We start from the raw sequence: 23,271 nt of genomic DNA, 5'->3' as shown, positions 1-23,271 counted from the left end.
CCCAACTCCTCCAGGAACTCGCTCTATCAAGTTGGCCTTCTCATTGCACATTTATCTTCTTCTCTGTTGGCTCTATCTTCTAAATACTAAAAACATTTTCAGATCGATGCTAACCTTTGACAAAAAAAGATTCCTTAACATATCAGACTTACTTTCTTCTTTTTACCTCTAAACCTCATAAAAGAGTTTACAGTCATTTCATCTGATTCCTCTGCAATTCATCAACATTAGTGACCTTTCTCACCTCCCACTTTACTGAAGCAGTTCCCACCAAAATTTTCAGTAATGACTATATCCACTAATACCGTGGTAAGCCCCATTCTCCCGTAACCTCTCCCTGAAATATTTGGTCTTATTGTCCACTTTACCTTACGACACTGAACTCCCCAGTTTCTAACACCTTGAGAACACCTTCTCTCCTGGGCTTCTTTGCCTACTCTCCTCTTTCCCTTACATTGTCTTGTCTTCTTTCTCTCTATCAGCTACTACGGTGTCATCTCTAATTTCTAGTTCTGATTTCCTCCCACCCTCATCATTTTCCAAGTCTTAATTCAAATGGCGCCTCCTCCAAGTAGCTTCCTGGATCTTCCCCAGAATATCCTTCCTCCTTCTGCACCCCACAGCACTTTTCGAGTTACAGTTATTTATTTGTTTTAAGCCCCAGTTTCAGTGCAGCTGTAGTTCTTAATCAGAGATGCTTATAGGAGTCCCTTGAGGATCTTTTAAAAGGTATTATTCCTCAGCCCCATTCCCTAAAGATTTTGGCTCTAAGTCTACAGGGGGGCCCAAGTAGCTGTAGATTTTAAAAGTTACAGGGGTGCTTGTCATAGTTACCAATGACAAGCACCCCGGGTTGAAGAGAGTGAACTGCTGAGGCCCTGATCTTTTGTCAGAGTCCTTGTCTACCATGACCCAAGGTTTTGGCACAGGGCCAACCACAGAGGAGCAGCTTAATAAATGTTAGTGCCTGTTGGATGATGATTTAATCTTAATGATGCTCAATCCATCATCTCACTTCCCAGTGTGGATTACATTTGGCTGGCCTTGAGCTCATTTTCCACTCAGCTGCTTCCAGAAAGCCTCTTTGAACTCACTTTACCCTCCAGATACTTTGGTTCCCTTTAAATTTTGCAAAGATCACTTGTAGTATGAAAACTCGATAGAATTTCCTCCTTCCCACCCATATTCTCTCCTTTTCCTACAGGCTGTCATAGACATGAGCTCTCTCATGTCTCATCCCCGCTCGGACCTCTCAATTCTTCTTTCTAGCTCTACCACTTAACTTACTGGTGCTCTGCTGTGACATTTCACCTTCGACTAACTTAACACTTATTATTTCCTTCACAATCTATGGCTAGAAAGTAGAATGTAGATAATGAAGAACTACTAGAAAAAAAAGGGGGGGATCTTTTCTCATTGAACAAATACCACTTCCATTTCAGTTCGAACTAATAAACCTCTCCCACATATCTGCCATGTGGTAGGCATTCTCTCAGGCCAGGGAATTAAATGTGAGTAAGATATCATCTCTGATCTCCAGTTACTGTAGTCTGGACATACCACCAAACAGGTGAAAATGACATGTAAACAGATTCTTAATAAAATGGTAGTGGTGCCGTAGTAAGAGCTACCATATTAGATCATGAGAGCAAAGTACCGTGGAGGAGTAAGAGGAAGACATCAAGTCCATGTTGAGGGTAGGTCAGCGTCAAGGAAGACCTCAGAGAACAGAGCCCACTTAGGTCTTAACAGGTGAGTAACAACTGTCAGACAGACTGTGGAGGAAAGGGCTGCCGGGGTAGAGAGAAGGCAAGGGCAGGATGTGGGCAACAACAAACTGCTTGGCTCCATCAGGGAACAAGGGTCTCAGTTTGGTGGGTAGGAGCAAAGGGGATCTTGGAAGGGTTTCAGCTGGGGGATGGCATGAGTAGGTTTACCTTCAAACTGATCATCAACTTTTATATGATCCTAGAAAGTGAATAGTGACTTGGACCCTGCTTGACTCTTCTGTGAATTCAGTGATTTCTAATATGTAATAGGCAAAAGACAATTCTTTTAAAACCTAAATGTGACCGATGTGCACATATGCATTTAAAAAAGGATTTGTCTGGTTAAATGAATTTTTTTAAACCCAGCAAACTAGCAAAGTGATCAGGGTTGACATGTATTTATTCTCAAGGGGGCACACAAGCAGCCACTGTGTAATGCATACAAGCAGCGTTATGTGTTGCTTTACGTGGTAACCCATTAAAGCTCTCGGTGTTGGCTTTATCAGTAAACTCAACAAGCATGGCTCTGCGCCCTCTGGAACTCAGCTGTCTCCATGTCCCCTACCAGATGTTGAAGATCACCAGACTGACTTTATCCCTAAACTGTTACAGGAGGCATCCAGCTGGCCAAGGAAAAGCTCACTGTGTATAACGAAAGCAGTTGCTACAGCAAAGGAGTTAGAACCATCTCGAATGTGTAGAAGAAAAACAAAAACAAAAACGGAAAATGCTCACAGAACCTAGCAGACTACCCGGTGTGCTACAGAAAGACACAGGGCACTTTGAATGTGCCAGCACCTTTCCCACTTGTAAGACATATTACTGGAAGTGCAGTGACAATTAGCATCAGCTATAGGGAGGTGGCCAAAAATCTGCTAAGGATGGCAAAGTGAGATGCAGGAGCAAGATGATAGCAAAGTTGAAGTCAGAGATTACCAAGGGACAACCATCAGTGATAAGACACAAATGAATAGAAACTGGAAAGATCTACATAACAAATGCTTGAATAAATTCATTGATGCTTATGTAAATATGCAAATAAATACATATTCATATTCAAATATATTTTTTCCACAACGCTCTTGCCAGTCTCTTTTCATAATGATGGACAACAGAGGCTGTAAGGCAAATTGACCTGGGTTTCATACCCAACTTACTCGTTTTCTAGCTCTGTGACTTGCAGCAAATCACTCAAATATTCTAAACCTCAACGTCCTTATCAGTAAAATGTGGGTAACAGAATGTTACCATATAGATTATAATGCAGATTTAACAAGATAAAATGTCATAAAAGTACTAGTGTGGTCCTTGGGGCAAAGGAAGTGCTTAGAAAATGGTGAATATTAATATAAAGGATTATTATTAAACTTTTATTATAGACCCTCATCATGGCCCTTTGCATAGCATTGTATTTGGTAATTCCCACACTAAACCTCACTGCCATCAGCCCTTCAGCCACACACAGACACTCCCTGCAGGTCGTAGTGATAGTGCTAAATCCAGTCTAGCCTTGCAAATGTCACTTGCTCATTCAGAGTTTCTTGCCTGGCTAGCTTTCTATCTGTTCAACTTCCAAGCTCTGTTTTCTGGAAAATTTCTCTTCTCTGTATTAAGTGCCCTTAAGTGCTGTCATAAGTCAAAAGATCTGGGAGCTAAAAACAAGGAAGGAGTATTCTTAAGGTCTTCAGTATTTCCGATCAATGGGAAGTGGGCCTGCTGAAAGATGCTGCATGTCTCTGTAAATTATTTTTGATGTACCAGCCGCCAATCTACGGAAGCTCACTGTGTGTGTGTGTANTGATAGTGCTAAATCCAGTCTAGCCTTGCAAATGTCACTTGCTCATTCAGAGTTTCTTGCCTGGCTAGCTTTCTATCTGTTCAACTTCCAAGCTCTGTTTTCTGGAAAATTTCTCTTCTCTGTATTAAGTGCCCTTAAGTGCTGTCATAAGTCAAAAGATCTGGGAGCTAAAAACAAGGAAGGAGTATTCTTAAGGTCTTCAGTATTTCCGATCAATGGGAAGTGGGCCTACTGAAAGATGCTGCATGTCTCTGTAAATTATTTTTGATGTACCAGCCGCCAATCTACGGAAGCTCACTGTGTGTGTGCATATGTGCGCGTGTAAAGGCTCCCCTGCAACTGCNTGTACGTGCGCGTGTAAAGGCTCCCCTGCAACTGCACAGTTATGCTTCACTCAGATGGTTCCATTAATTTTAAGTGGTAAATGGAACCTTTCAAGAGCCATATTCCTTGTCCATTAGAAAAGTAATTTTAGCTCCTGTGATTTGATCCCTGAAATCGGGATGCTGGGGGAAATGTGTAGTCCTCAAATGCAGTGTGTGCACTCAGCTGGTGCTACATAGAGCTCCGGGCCAGGAAGACAGTGTTCCTAGACTGTGTATCTAATATAAGCNCATATGTGCGCGTGTAAAGGCTCCCCTGCAACTGCACAGTTATGCTTCACTCAGATGGTTCCATTAATTTCAAGAGCCATATTCCTTGTCCATTAGAAAAGTAATTTTAGCTCCTGTGATTTGGTCCCTGAAATCGGGATGCTGGGGGAAATGTGTAGTCCTCAAATGCAGTGTGCGCACTCAGCTGGTGCTACATAGAGCTCCGGGCCAGGAAGACAGTGTTCCTAGACTGTGTATCTAATATAAGCCTTAGCACAGCACCACCACAGGTAATAAAATTTATAAGGTCCTGCAGAGCTCTGAATCACAGAGGATGGATAGATGGGGCTTGCCTCCATATAGCTTACTCATTTTCTGGTAGATTCAAGAGAAGGAGGATTCGAAGGGGAGAAAGGGAACCAGGAGTATTCAAGATGCGCTGAAAGGGCCAGTCCCTCAAAAACATCACCCATACTACGCTACCCCGCACTGAGGCATTAGGGGAGAGGTAAGCCATTTCGTCGTCTTTCTAGGAGCCTCAGCCACACCTTACTATTGAGAGAGGGAAACTGAAGGACTTCATAAAAATCTACTTTTTGCTCCCTCTCCTTCTTCTATTCTTGCTAGGACCTGCCCCTCCCATGCTATACATGTCTTAATGTAAGTCCCCCTTGTAAGGGATAAGGAGTTAATGATTTCTTTGGAGTCTTCTAGATAATATCTATGGAATGACGGGGCAAGGTCATCATGTGCTTATTCCAGACCCCTTGTGCTAGACCTCTGGAAGATGCCAAGACACCCTGGTTCCAAGGAATAAGTGACTCATGCTGGACACCTGGACCCTGTCCTTGTTTTGACTAGTTCCTATATGCCTGAGAAAACATGTGCACCAGACCACAATTGTCAGTAAAGACTCCAGACCCCACGCAAAGATAAGACTCATCCACCATTTCCTTTCTGAGTCTCCCAGATGCTGTCTGTACCTTCTCTCCACACATCTTCAATAAACTCTGCTCTCACTTCCTGATGGCTCACGTTTGCTTTCCATCCTGCGTGAAGCCAAGGACCTTCTTGGTTGGTCCTGCAGGATCCCCTCTGGGTCCTCTGGCCCGGCCTGCTGGCATTACTGTGAGTTATTTTTATCAATCAGTACTCTTTTGAGAAGGGTGGCATTGATAGAGACGCACTCTTGCTGTGGAAAGTGACCTCAGATACAAAGATCGGACCTGGGTTTGCAGAGGAGAGAGCAAATTCCAAAAGAAAAGTCACAAGANTTTCTCTCCACACATCTTCAATAAACTCTGCTCTCACTTCCTGATGGCTCACGTTTGCTTTCCATCCTGCATGAAGCCAAGGACCTTCTTGGTTGGTCCTGCAGGATCCCCTCTGGGTCCTCTGGCCCGGCCTGCTGGTATTACTGTGAGTTATTTTTATCAATCAGTACTCTTTAGAGAAGGGTGGCATTGATAGAGACGCACTCTTGCTGTGGAAAGTGACCTCAGATACAAAGATCGGACCTGGGTTTGCAGAGGAGAGAGCAAATTCCAGAAGAAAAATCACAAGAAGTTAAGGGGCTTGGTGCTTTTGAAGGACACAGACTAGTGATTTTATCAAGGGGCAGCTTGGAGAAGTTTTAGTAACCCCCAAATACCTGTCATCCTACCCCCTTAAAGCCACCAAATAGGCATAAAAATTAACTCTATGGTTTCAACTCTGGTGCAGGTCAGAATCACCTGAGAAGGTTTTGTTTTTGTTTTGCTTGTTTTGTTTTGATTTCTTTTGTTTTAAGGTTTTGTTTATTTGAGAGAGAGTGTGTTTTGTGGGGGGTAGAAGGAGAAGAGAATCTCAAGCAGACTCCATGCCGAGCATGGAGCCTGATCCGGGACTCGATTCCAGGACGCTGAGATCACGACCTGAACCAAAACCAAGAGTCAGACGCTTAACCGACTGCCCCACCCAGGCGTCCCTCACCTGAGAAGTTTTAAAAGATACACAAGGCCAGTAAAAGCAGGATATTTGGGCACAGGGCCCAGGCACGGGTTTCTGGTTTATTTTTTAAAACTCCCTAGTGACTCCAGTGTCCAGCCAGATTGAGACCCACTGGTCAAAGTAAACAAGATGGCCACGCACTGAAAACACAGCTTCAACGCAATTCTCCCTGACCCCTCTTCTAACCAGATGACCACTCGTGTCCTCCACCAACACAGGCATTCTAGAGTCAGCAGTGCCATGAACTGCCTTCTTTTCTAACATGAGAGCTAAGGTTATTAGGATTAGCGTAGAATTAGTACAAACTCCAGTCTCTTCTTTCCAGGCAAATCTGGCCCTTTTCAGAAAAATGTCTGCCAACCCCTGAAGTAAGTGACAAATATTCAGTCATCTCATCTTCAAATCTAAATAGCAGCAGCTGCTTCTACGAGTTGGACACTCTTCCAGATGTTTCTTATGTATAGATCACCAATGCTTATCACTAATAGATATTAGTATATTATCGGAATAGATATTATTGTAAAATTCCAACTATAGCAGGAATCTCTTTTCTTCTCTCCCCATACACTGCCTCCATCTTAATCCAAGCCGCCACAGTTCACCACCACTACTGCAATAGCCTCCGGCCTGCTCACCTGCTTTCAGCCTGGCCCCAACCCATCTATTCTCTCCACAGTAGCCTGGACACAGGGTGATCTCTGGAAAGCAGAAAAAGGCTTGCTTAAAGCCCACCAGTGGCTCCCACTCCTCCTAGAATAAAGGCTACTGGAAAAGCCCTGCACAACCCAGCTCCTGCTTCTCCTCTCTCATTTTATGTCCTCTTCCCCTAGCCCACCATGCTTGAGCCACACTGGCTCCCTTCCAGTTCTAGAGCATGCTATCTTATTCTGACTTTGTGGCCATCAAATATGTTTCTTCTGCATAGAATGCTTGCCCTGACTCCCTTTGATCCTTCAAGACTCAGCTGAAATGTCACAGCCACCAAGAAGCTGTCCCTCGTCACCACCTAAGTAGCCACGCACTCCCTCTCCATTTGCTTTCTATTGCTTTGCCTTATTTGTTTCCTTCATCACACTTAACATACTTAGCAAGTACTTGTTGTAGAGGGACTATTTTTGTCTGGTTCTCCTTTCGGACTGTGGGCACCTCAATGACAAGGGCTTCTTCTCTTAGAGTCACCAGAGTACCCACTGCTCAGCACAATGCCCAGCACTTAGCCACTGGGTGAGAAATGTTTCTTGAATGAACAAAGAAGTCCATTTTACAGATCTCAAATGAGCCAATTAACTCTCCCTAAATAAAGAGCTATAACAAGGAATATAGAAATCTCTCTCTCAGAGGCAAAAGAACATTCTGCTAGGGTTTAACAATCTTTCTCTTTCAAAAATATCACACTTATCCTGAAGACCTTAAATGACTGTAATCATCATGAATCTTCTTTGCTCCACACATAACCTAAGCCACAGCTGTGATTGTCCATGTGCTAAGTACATCCAGCTGGTAGCTGGAGGTTGGGAGGATTCTGCAACAGTGGAAATCCTTAAATTGTTCAAATGTGCTTGTCACAAAGCATTTCTCTTAAGTGCTTTCTATCCTGCCTGGTGGGAAGCCCTTGTGTTTTATCAAGTTGCAATCCAGTTGGACTATTGATGGAATTTCCCTTTGGCCAAGGGGGCGGGGGGATGTGACCGTTCACATCAGCAAGTCTCTTCCATTGCTGTTTTGGGAGTTGTAGGGAACTTCTGATGGATGGATCCGCCAGGAATTTCTCACCTGCACAGTTCTGCTGAGGCTCCCAGTGGACACTGATGCCCTCTCTCTGGCAGGCCCGGGTATATGCCAGGAATGACTCGCAGTAACAGTTTTTATGCACTGGACATTCACACATGTCTGTCACGCAGGACCTAAGGAACCCAACAGAAAGAAATCAACATGTGAAAATATCAAATTATCACACACCCTAAATGTGACTTGAAGAAAGGGGAGGAGGGTGGGGGGATGTCAAACCTTGATTGGCCATTAAAGGCTGCTATTTTAGGTTAGAAATCTCAAAATGGCATAAAAGTTCTCATGAAGCCTTCTTGGGTATCTCTGAGCAACATGATATTAGGTTCCCTTTCTTCTAGAGCAGGACCGTCCCAGAGAACTTTCTGCAATGATGGAAATGTTCTACAGTCTCCACTGTCCAAAGCATCTCCACTGCCCATATCTAGCTATCGAGCACTTGGAATGTATCTAGTGTGTGTGAGGAACCAAATTTTTTTATCTGATTTAATTTAAATCAACTTACATGCAAATAATCAATATGCCTAGAGGTTACCATGTTGGAAAGGCAGCTCCTGGCTATAGTTACCATACGAAATGCTGTCATTTTGTGAATAACTCTAATATAAGAATCATAGTCTCTACTACAATATAGCCAAAATAGTGAACAACTTGATGAAAGTATAAAATCCCAGGGCTTTCCGAAGACATACAGTTAAGAGTCACTTTTGCAGTAACTTAGAATCTTAGTCTTTTAAGAAACGCTGAACCTCATTCTTTAGAATGTGGGGTGATAAATTCCAAATAAAGCAAAACTTTCAAAGTCCTCATTAGCCTGAAAGATAAAGATTGAGCCAAGGTCTTCATAGCTTAAGTTTAAACATGGATGTGATGGGCCAGGATATCAGGATAACTGAAATGGGCTTAAATGTAAACCAACAAATTTTCAAGCACATTGACCTCCAAGCCACAGTAATGACCTTACATTGGTATGTCCTATTACCATTTACAAAGTGCTTCTGCTTGCGTTTGTTACCGAGTGTTACATAGGACAAAACACAGTCCTTATATTTTCTAAATAAAGAGGCGACTTTACAAATGAATAGATGGGCCAAAAGTCCCATTAAAAAGTGGCAAAGAGTGAATTAAATTACAGCCTCCCACAATCGGGCTCTTCCGGTTATGCCACAGAACCTTCTTCATCTTCACCTTCCCGCAAGTTCACTCCCTCCCAGTTTGGACTTCACATCCATGTAAGAGGCCCTCAAGATTAAGAACATTAAACTACCCTTATATTTTTCATACTCTTGTTCAGCAAAACCTCTTCCTTACAGAATCTAATTCAAGGCTGAAAGTAAAAACAAATAATAATAATATTCAAGATTACAAACAGCACAGACGATCTTGAAAAGTGACCAGGATGTGCTAATCCAATGTGAACATGCCAGCATTTTCTCTTGGCGTGGAACGTGTGTACACATCCGATTACAGAGAGTGGCCAGCTAGCTTTGCATAAAGGCTGCGCGCTGCCTGCTCGGAACAAGAGTTAAATGCAGAAACCATATTAAAGAATCAATAGACTCACCAGGTACCCGTAAAGTTATTACAGCCCAACCCTCAAGAACACAGCCTTGGAAATATGAACTAGCAGGGACAAAAGAGCAATTGTACTGAAACCTAACAAGCCTTTTCTGTGTCATCAAGTGAGAAATTATCTGATGACTGATACTTAAGACAGAAAATTATTTGATGACTGATACAGGACAGAAAAACGGATCTCTCTCCTCTGTAATAATAAAGACTGTATTTATTTTTTTTTAAAGATTTTATTTATTTTAGAAATAGAGGGAGAGAGAGGGAGAACGGGGTAGGGAGGAACAGAGGGAGAGGGACAAGCAGACTCTGCACTGAGCCCAACGTGGGGCTCGATCCTAGGACCCTGAGATCAGGACCTGACCCGAAGTCAAGAGTCTGATGCTTAACTGACTGAACCGCGCACATGCCCCACAACTGGATTCTTCATACCTCCTCCCACCTGTGAACCCATGCTCACTTTCGAGCCCTTTCTGGTACCAGACACAGTGCTGTGTCTTTCAATTCGAGCCGAGCCTCCAGGCTTCCGAGAAAAGCCAACTAAAGCCTGTTCTTAAAACGGCTGAGGATGAACACTCCTCAACACCACCGCCTTTGCTGTTTTCATTTTCGTTTCAGACCAACCCACACCCATCACACTCCCGCTCAGACTCCACAGCGAGAGTGCGGCTGCTAGCGCAAGCCTCTCCTGCCACCTCGGCTTCACTCCCTGGGGACTTTCCTGGCCTGTGGGGTGTCGGTCTCTTGGGCACAGGTCCCGCCGATGCGACGGGGATGGAGTGGCACCGAGTGGGCCCGGTGAAGTGATGGTACTCTTGTGGGAACGCGGTGGTCTCCGCATGAGGAAACACACCCTCTGACTGGAAAGAACGTCTAATGCGACTCCGTAAAATTGTGTGGCCGGTACACAGAATTTAATTGGTTTGGGTGAAAGAATTGTTGGTGAATGTTTTCCTTCTTTTCTTTCTACTGGTTGTCTTAGGAAGCTATTTATACGATTTAAAATAAACCAGGGACAGCTAAATCCAATTCAGTGACACTGTCAAGAGAAAACGTGGTAAGGCCACATTTACTGTGGAAGCCCACATTTAATAACCACCGCGTACTCGCACTCCATCTCCAGGGCAGGCCACTCAGGGCACACACAGTCAGCAATGGGTCTGCCCTTTAAAACGAAGGAAGAGTTAAGTTTATTCTATTACTTGGCACTCGTGAGGAACAACACTGGAGGAGAAAACATTTGTCAAAGCCACCCTTGGCTTGAAATATTTCACATATATTTAAAGGCTTGAGAGATGTGTTTTGTCACGAAAGTTAAAACTACAAGATGTCTTTTTTTTCACTTGTCAAGTGATGATTTTTACACCAAATCGCACTTAGGGTTTGTGAGAGAATGGAGACAGCGAGGGTCCCGACTCTGCTGGCAGAAGGTACAATTCTCAGCTCTTCCGTCGGGCATTTTGCTACCGTCGGCCTGTGCGTGGCCTATGTCATTTAGTCCACACAACAATGGGGTCTGAGGCCGGTCTTATTAAGTTTCAGGGAAACTGGAGCTGGGAGGTGTTAGCTTGCTCAAGGCCACATGGCTGACTGCAGATCCGGAACTGCAAAGCCAAGACTGTGATTCAGGTCTTTCTCATCTCAACACCCATATTAATAGCAACTGCATTAGAAGATCTTTCTAGGGAGTAATTTGGCAATACTTATAAATAGCCCGAAGGAAGTTCCTTCCTTTGGCAGGGAAATTTCACACCCAAGAAAATAGTAATGCATGTGGACAGAGACTCAATATACAGGGGTTTTCATCATAATGCTATTTAGAATGAAAAAGAGGGCAGGGGGTAACCTGAATTGTCTGTAACAGGGGCCTAGTTAAATACATCTAGGTGACCTTTATATCCTGCAGACACATTGACTTTTTTTTTTTTTTTTTTGAATACGAGGAAACCTTCTGCAGGATTGATTGAAAAAGAGCAAACCTGTTTCAGTACTGTGCGGTCACACATAAGAAGACAAAAATAACCCGGGGCGCCTGGGTGGCACAGCGGTTGAGCGTCTGCCTTCGGCTCAGGGCGTGATCCCGGTGTTGTGGGATCGAGCCTCACATTGGGCTGCTCCACTATGAGCCTGCTTCTTCCTCTCCCACTCCTCCTGCTTCTGTTCCCTCTCTCTCTGGCTGTCTCTATCTCTGTCGAATAAATAAATAAAATCTTAATAAATAAATAAATAAATAAATAAATAAATAAATAACTGGAGACAGATATGCCCAAATGTTCACTGCAGTCAACTCGAGGAGGTAGAATTGTGGCTCTTCTTATTTTCTCCATATCTGCATTTTCTACAATAAGCACATACCACTTTTCTAAAAAGATATAATTGGTATATTTTTAAATCGACAAAAAAAAGTAGCATGTGACATATTAGTATTTCAGTCGGAACGTAGGGACTAGAGTGAGAAAGTAAAGCATAAAGAATGGGAGGAAATTAAAATATCCATTCGTAGGTCTTAGTTATTAAATATTTCTCCAGCTGACGTTTTCCAGTCTGTGTAGCACAGGCCTCCTGACACAGGCTTTGGTTCTAGTCACTGGGTGTTATCCGCAGACTCCCGCCTCATTGGTCAACTGATGCCATGCATCTGACATCCAGATGGTCGGAATGGATAATGGGATAATGGGGCACGGTTCTGCTGGAAGGAATTTATTAAGAAAAAGGAACTTACTAAGAGAAAAGTAAAGGCATCCTCAAATGCACTTCAAATTTCAGGGAGGGTTGAAGCTATTGTGATTCAAGTGTTCAATTTGTGTTTATCACACTTAATAGTTCAGTATGAGAAAAATCTAATTTATGAAGAAGTGGAGTTGAATTTTTATGTGGTCATGGAAGAGTGTTGCTCTTTCCTTAGTCACTGATACTGCACATTTATATTCATTTTATAGGAAATGCAGGAGAATTTTATCACTTTTAGTGGTCAGATTTATGGCTTCGGTTTCTCTGCTTTCATGGCATGATTCTGTCACAGTTCTGTTCTGTTCCATGTTAAGTTCCCGCGCAGGAAACATAGGCGCCCATTGCTCCAGTGGGAAAACACAGGCTGCATTACAATAGAGCTTTTCCAGAAAGCTCTACGGGTAATACAGGATCATCGCCTGCCTATGGAGCCCTTTGAAACATGCCTTCTGTCACAAGAGCTGGTGAATGTATCTAGAAATGATGTTCTGATTTCTCCACCCTGCTCCTGGCACCTTGCCTGACAGCAGAGAGGTGCAGGCAGGATTCCTGCTCCTTGGGGCTCCCGCAGCTGCGCACACCACAGTGATATGGAGGAAGGATGCCAAGAGCTACCGCGTGGTCCTCCCAGGCTGGTGCCGTGCTGGACAGCCCTTTGTCACTTACCAGCTGCCCCCTTGTCTAATCATTTCCCGTATGGGTGTCATGTCTCAGGAAGACGCTTCGAAGGCCTCTCCCCACTGCGTGCAGCACTGTACTGGTGTCGGGACCCACCTGGGATCTGCTCCCTCCCTGAAACCCAACTTATCACAATTTATCTGCAGGGAAGCCCCCATCAGCTTCTCCCCTCCATTAGGTTACAAACACTGCCTCCTGCCAAAGCTCTAGAAAGAAGCCACTAGCCCTGTGAAAGTGGTTAAATTCATCATAATTAAATAAAAGCTTCAATTCAGTTCCTTNTTTGAATGGAAATTTAAATTCATCATAATTAAATAAAAGCTTCAATTCAGTTCCTTAGTCACCCTAGCCACATTCCAGGTGTCCCGTGGCCACGCGTGGTGAGGGGCACCATACTGGAAACTGCTGATTTATGCAGATTCCATCACTGCAGAAAGTTCTACTGGATGGTGGTACTGAGCAGCTCCATCTGTGCTTGGAAACCATTCTTGTTCTCTCCAGAGAGATTTACAGATGTTGTGAGATCCCGTTCAGGCTCACTCTGGCTCTTCTGGGCACTTACAGAGCAAGTTCAAATTCATAGCCGCTAGCGAGCGAGATCATCCCTTTTACTGCCCCACTCACGTTCTTTCACCCAGTCAGAGGGAATGTCTCATTAGCCCTCAGACTTCCCTCCACCTTGCCATGCCTGCCTTGACTGTGCTGCCTCGGCTTTCTCCACCGGAAGAATCTCATGTCTATCCCTTAAGACTCAGTTCACACTCCTCCACGATGCTCCCTGACTGGCCCCTTCCTACTGGGTCCCATCCCTTCTGCATCTCTATCCTGGCACAGACCCTCTGAATCCTAATTACCTCTTTGTCAGTTTGAGAGGGAGGAACTGTTATCTCGTTCATCCAGCCAAGCACAGTGCCTCGAGCACGCAAGCTCAGTAAATACGGTGAATCGGTGAATCGGCAGAAGAGTGAATGAGAGTGGCCTGATGACTTTTGCCCAGCTTCCAGGGAGTCACAGTTGGACCCTGATATCTGCAGAGTGTGAATTCTGTCCTTGCCCCTCCTCCCTGGCCAGAGCCTCATGCGGCCTCACCGCAGCACCTCTGAACTAAGCTGCTTCCATAGGAACCTTCCATCGGTATTTTGAACTTCTTGCACCCCTCTCCTGTATCCTAGGGGATTTTCTTTTTAATTTAATGAATGGCAGAATAAAGGATCTGATCGGATAGTCTACTTTAATAACACATTTTCAGAAAAGCACATATTCAATATTCATATTGAATTCAAGCACATATTCAATATTGTAAGAACAACCTATAGCTCTTTGCGTTATTAAAAAGGCAAGCCTCCAATGCTGCTAAAATCAAAACAGCAAACATCGCTCTGCTTCCTAGCAACAGCATACCAAGTGGTTTTCCCTCTGCTTTTTCTGGCATGCAGGCCACCCCTGTCAGAGAGGTAAGTGTTCATGCGTTTGCTGCCCAGAGTTTTGAAAGGCAGATATATTAACCATTGGGAACTCCCCACACTGCTTCTGGGAGACCAGAAGGGCAGGCCAGGAGTGACAGCAGCCAGCCCCATGTGGGAGCCAGAGCCAGAGCTTGGCTTTTCCCCTCTGCCATCAGGAGGGGTCCTTGGCGGTTCTGTGTTGTTCTACTTGGAAGTCAGCTTTCCCAAGAGCAACAGTATCATGTTGCTAATCCAGAAGATGACTAGAAAACCTGTTGGGTTCATGTGGCTTTCCTTGCTTCATGTATCTAGGAAGTTCACAGAAGTGAGTGAAAGCATCTCAGGCTTGTTAGTGTCTGGGCATCCATGGGGAAGAGGGAGGGGAGAGGATTCGGAAGACAGTCCTGGCTGAGTGGACAGAAGTGTGTTTAACTATCAAGAGACTATTAATATATTCGCTTACACTTTTATCCTTGAAATTCTGCCCGGACCTCCCTAACCCGAGTTGCATTGAAGTAACCCCAGGTTAGTAGCCATAAGAAGGCATAGCCATGTCACATTATACCTAAGAAAAGGACTTCATCCCTAACTCAGTAGTGGCTACCTCTGCTCTTCTCAATACCACATGGGCATCCTCACCAATTCACAAAAAACCCAGCAAACCGGCATTAAAAACAGGGCCAAAAGATTCAATAATGGGAACCCTGAGGTTGCTATATTGAGTTGTTAATAAGGGCGGGGCAAACCTGCAGGCCAGCCAGCAGGGAGTCCGTGCTGCTCCCTCCAGGTCCTTCCTGAGCCAGCCACAATTTGGCACCATGGTGGCTTAAATATGGGTGAGAATATTTGGTATCAAAAACTGGCTTACATGTTGGCTCTGTGGTTGCCTAGATCTCCAGGACACCAGCGCAAGGCCAGGTATTTTTGGACGAGCTTATTTATTTCACAAACTCAATCTAAGGAGACGGGGCAGGACAATCTGGGAGTCTAGCTGCTTCTCTGGTTGGGGATACCCACCCTCATCAGATCCCCACCTCCACAGACACACTCTTAAGTGCGAAGAATGAATTCATCGAGCCCCTTTCGTTTGTGGCACAGACATGAACAGAAATGGACACACCTTCAAACCCCAAATGACACAGCAAAGGCTGTTATGGGCAGGAAGTTAGTGCAAAGGGGATACTGAGGACTAAGTCCAGAAGGCTTCACACGGTAGGAAAGACACGGGAGCTGGGTCTGGAAAGATGTGTGGAATTTTGCTTCATTCCAGAATGAGGAAAAGGAAATTTCAGGCAAAAGGAGAAGTTCTGAGTTTTCAAACCACCAGATCTCATATTTGATGGTCCAACTTCCAATATTAAAAAATGAGACAAAAAAAGAGTCCCTGACAAACAGTCATACAACCTGTCGCAGAAGACCTCATTTCCTCACACAGCAGCCTGGCAGGTCCTATTGTGAAGACATTTCTTTCTTCTAAGGATCCAAATCCTCATCATCTCCAATGTGAACTCACAGGGGTGACACATGGAGCCACAGAGCCAGTCAGCGAGCCTGTTCTCCATGATGACACTTCAGTGATATTCCCCAGCTCTCCCCTCACCCCAGCCTCGTGTGTTCCTCAGCTTCTGACATCTGGTGTCCTTCCCTCTGTAACTGCTCTCTTTCTGCCTTGACAGGAATAAAAATCCAACTACCAAAGTAACAGGGAAAAACCTACCAAACCATTTTGAGAATTATTCACAATGAACCTCTTTTCCGATGGCCTGCACTCTGTTCCTGTCATGTACACATTTGCCTACTTATATGAAAGTATTCCGACTTAAAACCTAGGGACTCTACACTTTTACCTAATGTACCCTCTCCAGATACTGCACAATACTGAGTGCTTTAACCCTCCAGGATTCAGTTCCCCAGGAGGCAAATGACATTACCTGCATGGTAGAAGTAACATGGCACAGGAGTTCCAGAAATGGTCCTCAGCTTGGACACCCTTCTAAAGCTAGAGATTGTTTTGGGGAATAAGATAGGAGGCACAGAGACCTCCTCTAAAGATAACAATGCTTATGATTTTCCATAAATGCCAATTTTAACAGGAGTCCTTTGCACTTGCTCTGAGCAGAGACCAAACAACCATGACGCATGTTCTGGAGCCTAAAATATGTCTCCCTTGATAAAGCCATCTCTCTGTACGTGGAGACCATAATCTCCAGGCTCATAGTTACGTTTTCCTGTGCCTTAGGGTTGGGGAAGATGTGTGCGCCATCTTATTTGCCCCAGGCTCTGGGGTTACAACTTTAAAGAGGCCAAATCCAGAGTCTCTATACCACTAACATGGTTAGAAAATACTCCTCTTGGGAACAATGAAATGTCTTTGCTCGAGTATGAAACACTGGCTCCACAGAGGGGAAGAGCTGACCATGATTAGCAAACATTTGCCGGGCTGTCACTCTCGCAGGGATAACTCATTATTCCAGTTCTGGCAAAGACAGCTCACAAGCCAGCCGGGGAAAGGGGAAGCCTGTTCACTACCCCCCTCTAGTGGCCGAGAGTTAGAGTGCCAAGTAACCTCAATTCCTATTCCAGCATTTGCATCTTACTCCACTTATGGGGGTGCGGCATGGGGGTGGGGAGAGCCTGGCTGATGAAGCAGAACATAAAAATGGCTGCTTGTCAGAAAATCAATCACGTTTCTCTTAAACATGTTCAATTCATCACCATCACGTTCACTGTGAAACAAAGGTGAGGCTGGCTGGTGGACTACATCCCCGCATAATCGGAGAGCCTCCTGGGTATCTGCCACGGAGGGTAGGTGATCTGAGGCACTTCCTGCTAGGGGGCAGGTGAGGTGGAGCATCCATGGGAAAAAGCCTACGTTTTTTGGTTTTTGTAGAATCTCATTTTATCTATGCACTGTATCTAGCCTGACCTACTTTGTTTTTGAAAAGAATCTCAAGTACAAAAGACTACCGGACCCTTCACTAAGCGGGAGGACCACATCTGAGGTGGTAACATAATCAAGGCCAGAGGTGTGGTGTGTTGACTATGTTCAGTCATGTTCCTGTTTCCTAATTAGTAAAATGGCAAAATCATTACTGCACTAGCATTCTATGACTCTAAATCTAAATATGGACTTGTCTGGCGCTCAGCGAGCCCTAAAAACTAGGTGATATTCACACTTGGAAAGACCTTCCAGAAATGAGAGAGTGATCTTTACTGAGAAAATCTTCCAATTTTCTTCTTTGTGGCAAGCCCTCCTCATTATATTTCTACCCCCAACACAGATACACATCACCTTTGCAATTGTTCCATTCAACACGACAAACATTCATTGAGTGTCTGCCATGTGCAAAACAACAGGTTGGGCTCGGTGGGGAATCCAGAAGGAAAGCCTTCAGCTTGGGACTTGCACAGTGTCCTGGGGAGGGGAGGGCGAGGCTGGGGAGGGCAGCAGGCCACAGGCGGCACAGTAAGGAGGCTCTGTCTGGGGTTCCTGCAGGTGCGGGAGTGCACCCGAGAGGGAGCCCCTCCTTAAACTGTGCTCCCAGGGCACCCCACTCATCTCTGGGCACTGAGGGGAGAGGAACACGCTCTCACAGGATAAGCAGTAGGGGAGACTGGAGAGGCAGTGAGGTGAGGCCAAAAGCGAAAGCTTTTGTCACTTTGGGTACAGTCTTTCCCCTCTCCCCTTTCCTTGTGTCATCTCTCATGGGGTTCTCATTAAAGGTAAGTGAAAGAACAGACTATCCAATTGTTAAGGAGGAGAGAGAAATTCATCCATACAGGGCCATGAAGGCTAGAGGGAGAAGCCAGGCGAAAAGCAGGGTCTCCTCCCTTTGCCCAGCCGAAGCTCAGCGTGAGAAGGGCGTGTTAAGTGGCGCTTTGTTCTTTCTCAAATTCGAGGGAGGCACCCCCCCTCAGCTCCATCCCCGGGGACTCCCAGCCCCAACAGTCCCCTGTGAAATCTTGCCATTGGTGGCCCAGCATGCCAGGACAGGTGTGCGGGTCTAGACCACAGCTGCTGGCTGAGAGGCAGGCACTGGGAGTGCGCGGTCACGAGGGGCAGAGAGGAAAATTCATGGAAGTGAAGGCATCCAGCATCTGGAGGCCACACCCGGGCCATACAAGGCAGCCACCACCAGCCCAGCTGCTTCAAAGGGGTTGATCCTTCCAGAGGCCTTCTTCACATTAGGCAGTGGAGGGCTGCCAAGTCCACAAACCCTCCACCACGTGCGTTAATAAAAGGGCGGCAGTGGTGGCTGCGCCCCCAGAGGATACAGTGCTGTGGTGAACTTTTTCAGATGCTGGGTGCCTTTCATCAAGCATCTGCCGTGCCTTTGGCTCCACAATAAACCAGTATTCATATCCAATCGCTGCACTAGGACGGGATTTTCGTACTCTATGCAGCTTGACTGTACAGGGAAAACTCAGTCCCTACACCTAAGAGAAGTATCCTTCCTGAGGGGCTCACCCCACTCCCATCAGTGGGCGATGGCACATGGCCATGCTCAAATCACGGAAAAGAGGTGCAGGGGCCAGACATACCCCACTCCCAAACCATGAACACCATGGGCCAACCACCTTCTTTCAGCTTCCCACCCTCTGCTCAAATGATAGCACCCTCATATAAGCCCCAGAGAGATGGAATATGAGGCCTGTTTCCTAGAAGCAACTGAGAATATTGCTTTGAAGGCCCCAGAACATTCATAGCCCCAAAAGTGGAAGAAGTGGGATAAGGCAACATCTCCTTGGTACCTACTGTATGCCAGGTGTGTTGCATATATAAGCACGTGTAATTTTGAAGGCAAAAAATTTAACAGAAGGGAGAACTGAGACCCAAAAAGGTCAAGAAGGGTTTTGGGTTTTTTGTTTTTTGTTTTTTTAATATCACACGGGTAGTAAGTGACAAAGCTAGGTCCATGCTCTCTGCCCTACAACACAGTGCCTAATGCGACACATGCTGCTCCTTCCACCCCCTTCTCCTGGTTAGAACTTACCCCTCCTACAATAGGTAGGCCACTAGTTCTCTCAGGGGACCTTCTGAGATCCTCAAGCTAGACAAGGTTGCTACTTGACTTTCTCATGGTGTTCCTGAGTGGCCCTTGTCACTGCCTGCAACTATGTTCTTGTCCAGTTGAGCCCTCACTCCATCCACCTCTCTATGCTCCAGAGAGGGCACATCTTGTTCACCATCTTTCACCAGCCCTGGTCAAGAGGAGATGCTCAAGACCTATTTATCTGAATGAATCATTTATAGATGTTTATAGAGGCAAGTCCAGATAAAGCAAACTCTAAGATGACAATGAGAATCAGGTGGTTCAATGATCTGAAGAAGTTTCAAGAAGTGAGCATCCCAGGGATTTAAGTACAACCAACAGCCAAGGGGAGTAAGATCTGGAAACAGGGCACTAGTTAGGCAAACAGGAGTCAGTAATAGCCTTGGTAGGAATAGTTCCATGGGGTGGGGACAGAAGTATTGAAGGTGGGAAATATATGAGACATTGAGTGAAGGCCATTCTTTCAGTAGGTTGGCAGTGAAGAGGAGAGAAATGGAAAGACAGAATGTAGAGAAGTCAGGTGGAACGTGTGTGTGTATGTGTGTGTGTGTGGATCAAAGAGATTTGGACATATTTGGCACCAAGGAAAAAGAAGTCTAAGAGAAGATGTTGAAATTAAAGAGAAGGGGTTAGGTAACTACAAGAATAATGTCATGAAGAAAAATAGGTAAAGATGGGGTCCAAAATGTAGGAGAAAGACGGTCCTCTCTTCGCTTACAGTTGTTAGTAAACCCCTGGAAAAAATTCCTGTGAAAAGAAAATACACACACGCCAAGTCCGTTTGCTTAGACACAGCAGAGTGGAGCAAGGGGTTAAAAATCAAGGCCACCTCCTACATCAACAGTTGGATGAGGTCCAATGACCCAATGCAAACACCCAGCAAAGACGGGGGTAGAATTAAATGAAATTTGCAAATGGTGTTTCTAGGTGAAGAAGCGCTACAGTTGAGGGACAAGATCCCCCCCTTTGGAGAATAAGAGTTCCACTCTCTCTCAGTCCATGACCTTGGAGACCCATGGCAAATGAACTTAAATAAGACTAAGGCAGAGTTTTGATCAGGCAGAAATTTAGTGCTGGAGAAATTGGTCCTTAGCTCCTACAGAGAAACAAATAATACGGCGGGTTTCTTAAACCTTAATTTTATGATCTAAAATTAGTGGTGGAACAATTTTCCCCCACATCAGAGGACCCCAAATTTAGAAACCACTTTTTTGGGGATTGGGCGGATTTTCTAGATGCTTTCTTCCTAAATATTTTAAGGCTCCCATCTGAATAGTAAAAGTCTTAACAGCAACCACTGTGGCAATCTATCTTGGTTTAGGACAGTGAGTGTTCAAAAATCCTACCAATAGGCTGGATGACTCATAAACAGTCACCAAATCATAGATTCAGGAGTCTTAAAAGACCTTAGTGAACATCTACTTGCTGCAGGGATTCCTTTTATAACATCCCCAGCAGATGGTCATACACCTGCATCATGTCTGTGACAACAGCTCAGCAGCTTTTTAGGAATATCATTCCTGTGATAAACAATTAAGCCTCTATCTCTCAAGAAGTTTTCTTATGTATTAAATGAAAATGTGTTCCATAGCTTCCACCCATTTGTTCCGATCCTACCTTCTGTTACATTATGGAATTATTCTATTCTATTCCAGCCTCCATATGATATCTTCCTCAAACGCATTACGAAAAGTAAAAAATGTTCCATTTAAAAGTTAACTTTTGGGGAACTTCGAGAAATACGGCCATTATGCCATTTTGTACTTCCTGTGGTTTTATTTTCTTTACACCTAGCAGCTAAAGGGCATTCAATTTAAGTATAAACCTTCTTTCCTTTTTATTTATTCTTTTGACAAATCTCTGCTGAGCAGGGCACTGTGTTCAGCCTCAAGTTAGGGGCAAAGATGAAAAAGATGGGGTTTCTATTTCAACTACGCAATGTGCTAAAATGAATTGCAATAAAAGGAGGAAATCGATGAGTGTTATAAAAAGCAGTACAGTATTACCAGGGGAGTGCAAGGAGAGAGATTATTCTGGCAAGGAGGGGAGGGAGTGAGAAGTTAGAAAAGATTACAAGAAGGAGGTTTCGTTTGAGTTACATCTGAAAAGAAAGAGCTGATTTTACCCAGAAAAAGAGGAAGGAAGGGCATTTCAGAAAACCATATTTTAGAAATACTTTTGTTTGAAATGCCACGTGTGCCATTTGAAAATTCCTGAGCATCAAGAGGAGGAACAAAAGTCTTAGGAAATCACTAGAAAGATAGGTTGTGCTCAGATAATGGGCTGCCTTGTATGCTAAACTATGAAGCATGAATCTTATTTGGAGATCAGAGGAGTCACTGACAGATTTGAGCAGAAAAGAGGATAGAATAGATAACATAGCTCAGGAAAGTGAGCTGATAATCGTGTGTGAGGTAGGCTGGAGGAGGTGGAAATGGAGAATTAAAGGGGGTGGGGGTGGGGGTCAAACACCTATTGAGGATGACCCGACCAGGGGTTACAAGAGAAAAAAAAGACACAACCAGGGATTTATGGGGGTGGGGGCAGGTACCGGTAGAAACAGCGAGGAGACAGAAAGCACATGAGATAGGAGAAGGGATAATGTGTAGGATTTGGAAAAGAATCTTATGTCGGGGCAAAAGGGAAAAGGAAGGGTCACGGATACCTCTGAAGATTTGAGCCTGGGTTTAAAGTCTGTCAACAAATAAGCAATGCAGGAGAAGTAGGCTGACAGTAAGGAGGAGTGGAAAGAGAGACAAGGAGCTTGTAGTTCAACACGCTGTTTCTGCTGGAACATCCAGGCAGCGAAGGGGTGGTAAATGTTTAGCAACTGGCTCCTGGGGAGTTGGGGAGAATAGAACCCCAGATTTGTAGCCTGTGCCAATTTCCAGGGTATAAATTCTCCCACTGTGGCTGCTTGCAGGCTCTACCACCATGACCTCCCAGATCACGAACCACAGTGTTGGGAAGAGGTTCTAACAACCGTCTCTGGAGAGCCACTGGAAGCCAGCCCCAGCACACCACTGGCCCCGGTTCACAATATGGAACAGACGTTGGGAGAGCGGAGACATACGTTCCGCCAAGAGGATTCCTTATTTTTCAGTAAACAAAATGCAATTTCATTTTTGTGAGACAAAGTGAACTAACACCATGGCTACAGGCAGACTTGAGGATCCCTACTGCTGTGTTCTAACGTCAGCCAAAAGTCACAAATAAATTATCTCATTCCCTGTTACCACTGTTCATGTAAACACCATAAAAATGAGTGCTGACAGCAGCCAATGAGTTTATGCCAGTTTTATTTTTCATAATGTCCTAGGAAGATTCCTCCTTTAAGATTTATTATTGTTTTGCCTACCATGAAATAGTAACTAAGTGTTTTGCTAAATCAATTTAAAGGTTGCTTTGTTTCATTGCCACCTTTGCAAGTACCTCTGGGCTGTCTATTGTTTTATAACGGCTCATAATAATGCTGCTCCATCAATCATAGGATACAATTTGGCTTTAGAAAAACCCTATAAACTACTCTTTATCTCTTTGCAGGTTGTATAAAAATCTAGCAACATGACTGATTAATATTTGGACCATCAGTAATGCTATGAGGTTGGTAAGGCATTGGAATAAGAAAATGAGAAAGTGAGAAAAGCAGATAGCTCCTATAAACACAGTGGTTGGAAGTCATGCACTGGGGAAGAAGATAGGAAGAAAGAGGGAGAAATGAGTGGTCAAAAAGGATTTTACCATGACTCAGCAGCGAAAAATGAGAACTTCTCACCCGTATCTTTCCAGCGATACCATAGATACCATCATATGCTTTCTTCTGGACACAGCAGCGAGTCAAGTATTTTTGTGCAAACA

General features: G+C 44.6%; 1 protein-coding gene across 2 annotated transcripts in view; it reads right to left on the bottom strand.

The window, feature by feature from the left end:
• BMPER (BMP binding endothelial regulator) overlaps nucleotides 1-23,271 on the bottom strand; it is a 248,653-nt gene that overhangs the window by 4,687 nt on the left and 220,695 nt on the right. For both annotated transcript variants that reach the window (XM_034670310.1, XM_034670315.1), the window contains exon 14: nucleotides 7,923-8,053. In XM_034670310.1, coding sequence (XP_034526201.1) covers nucleotides 7,923-8,053 — 131 coding nt within the window. The remainder of the gene's footprint in view (nucleotides 1-7,922; nucleotides 8,054-23,271) is intronic.

The sequence above is a fragment of the Ailuropoda melanoleuca genome, chromosome 1, assembly GCF_002007445.2.
Source record: "Ailuropoda melanoleuca isolate Jingjing chromosome 1, ASM200744v2, whole genome shotgun sequence".
Lineage (NCBI taxonomy): Eukaryota > Metazoa > Chordata > Mammalia > Carnivora > Ursidae > Ailuropoda > Ailuropoda melanoleuca.
The sequence above is the reverse complement of the archived record's forward strand: the minus strand, read 5'-3'. Positions and strand labels throughout refer to the sequence as shown.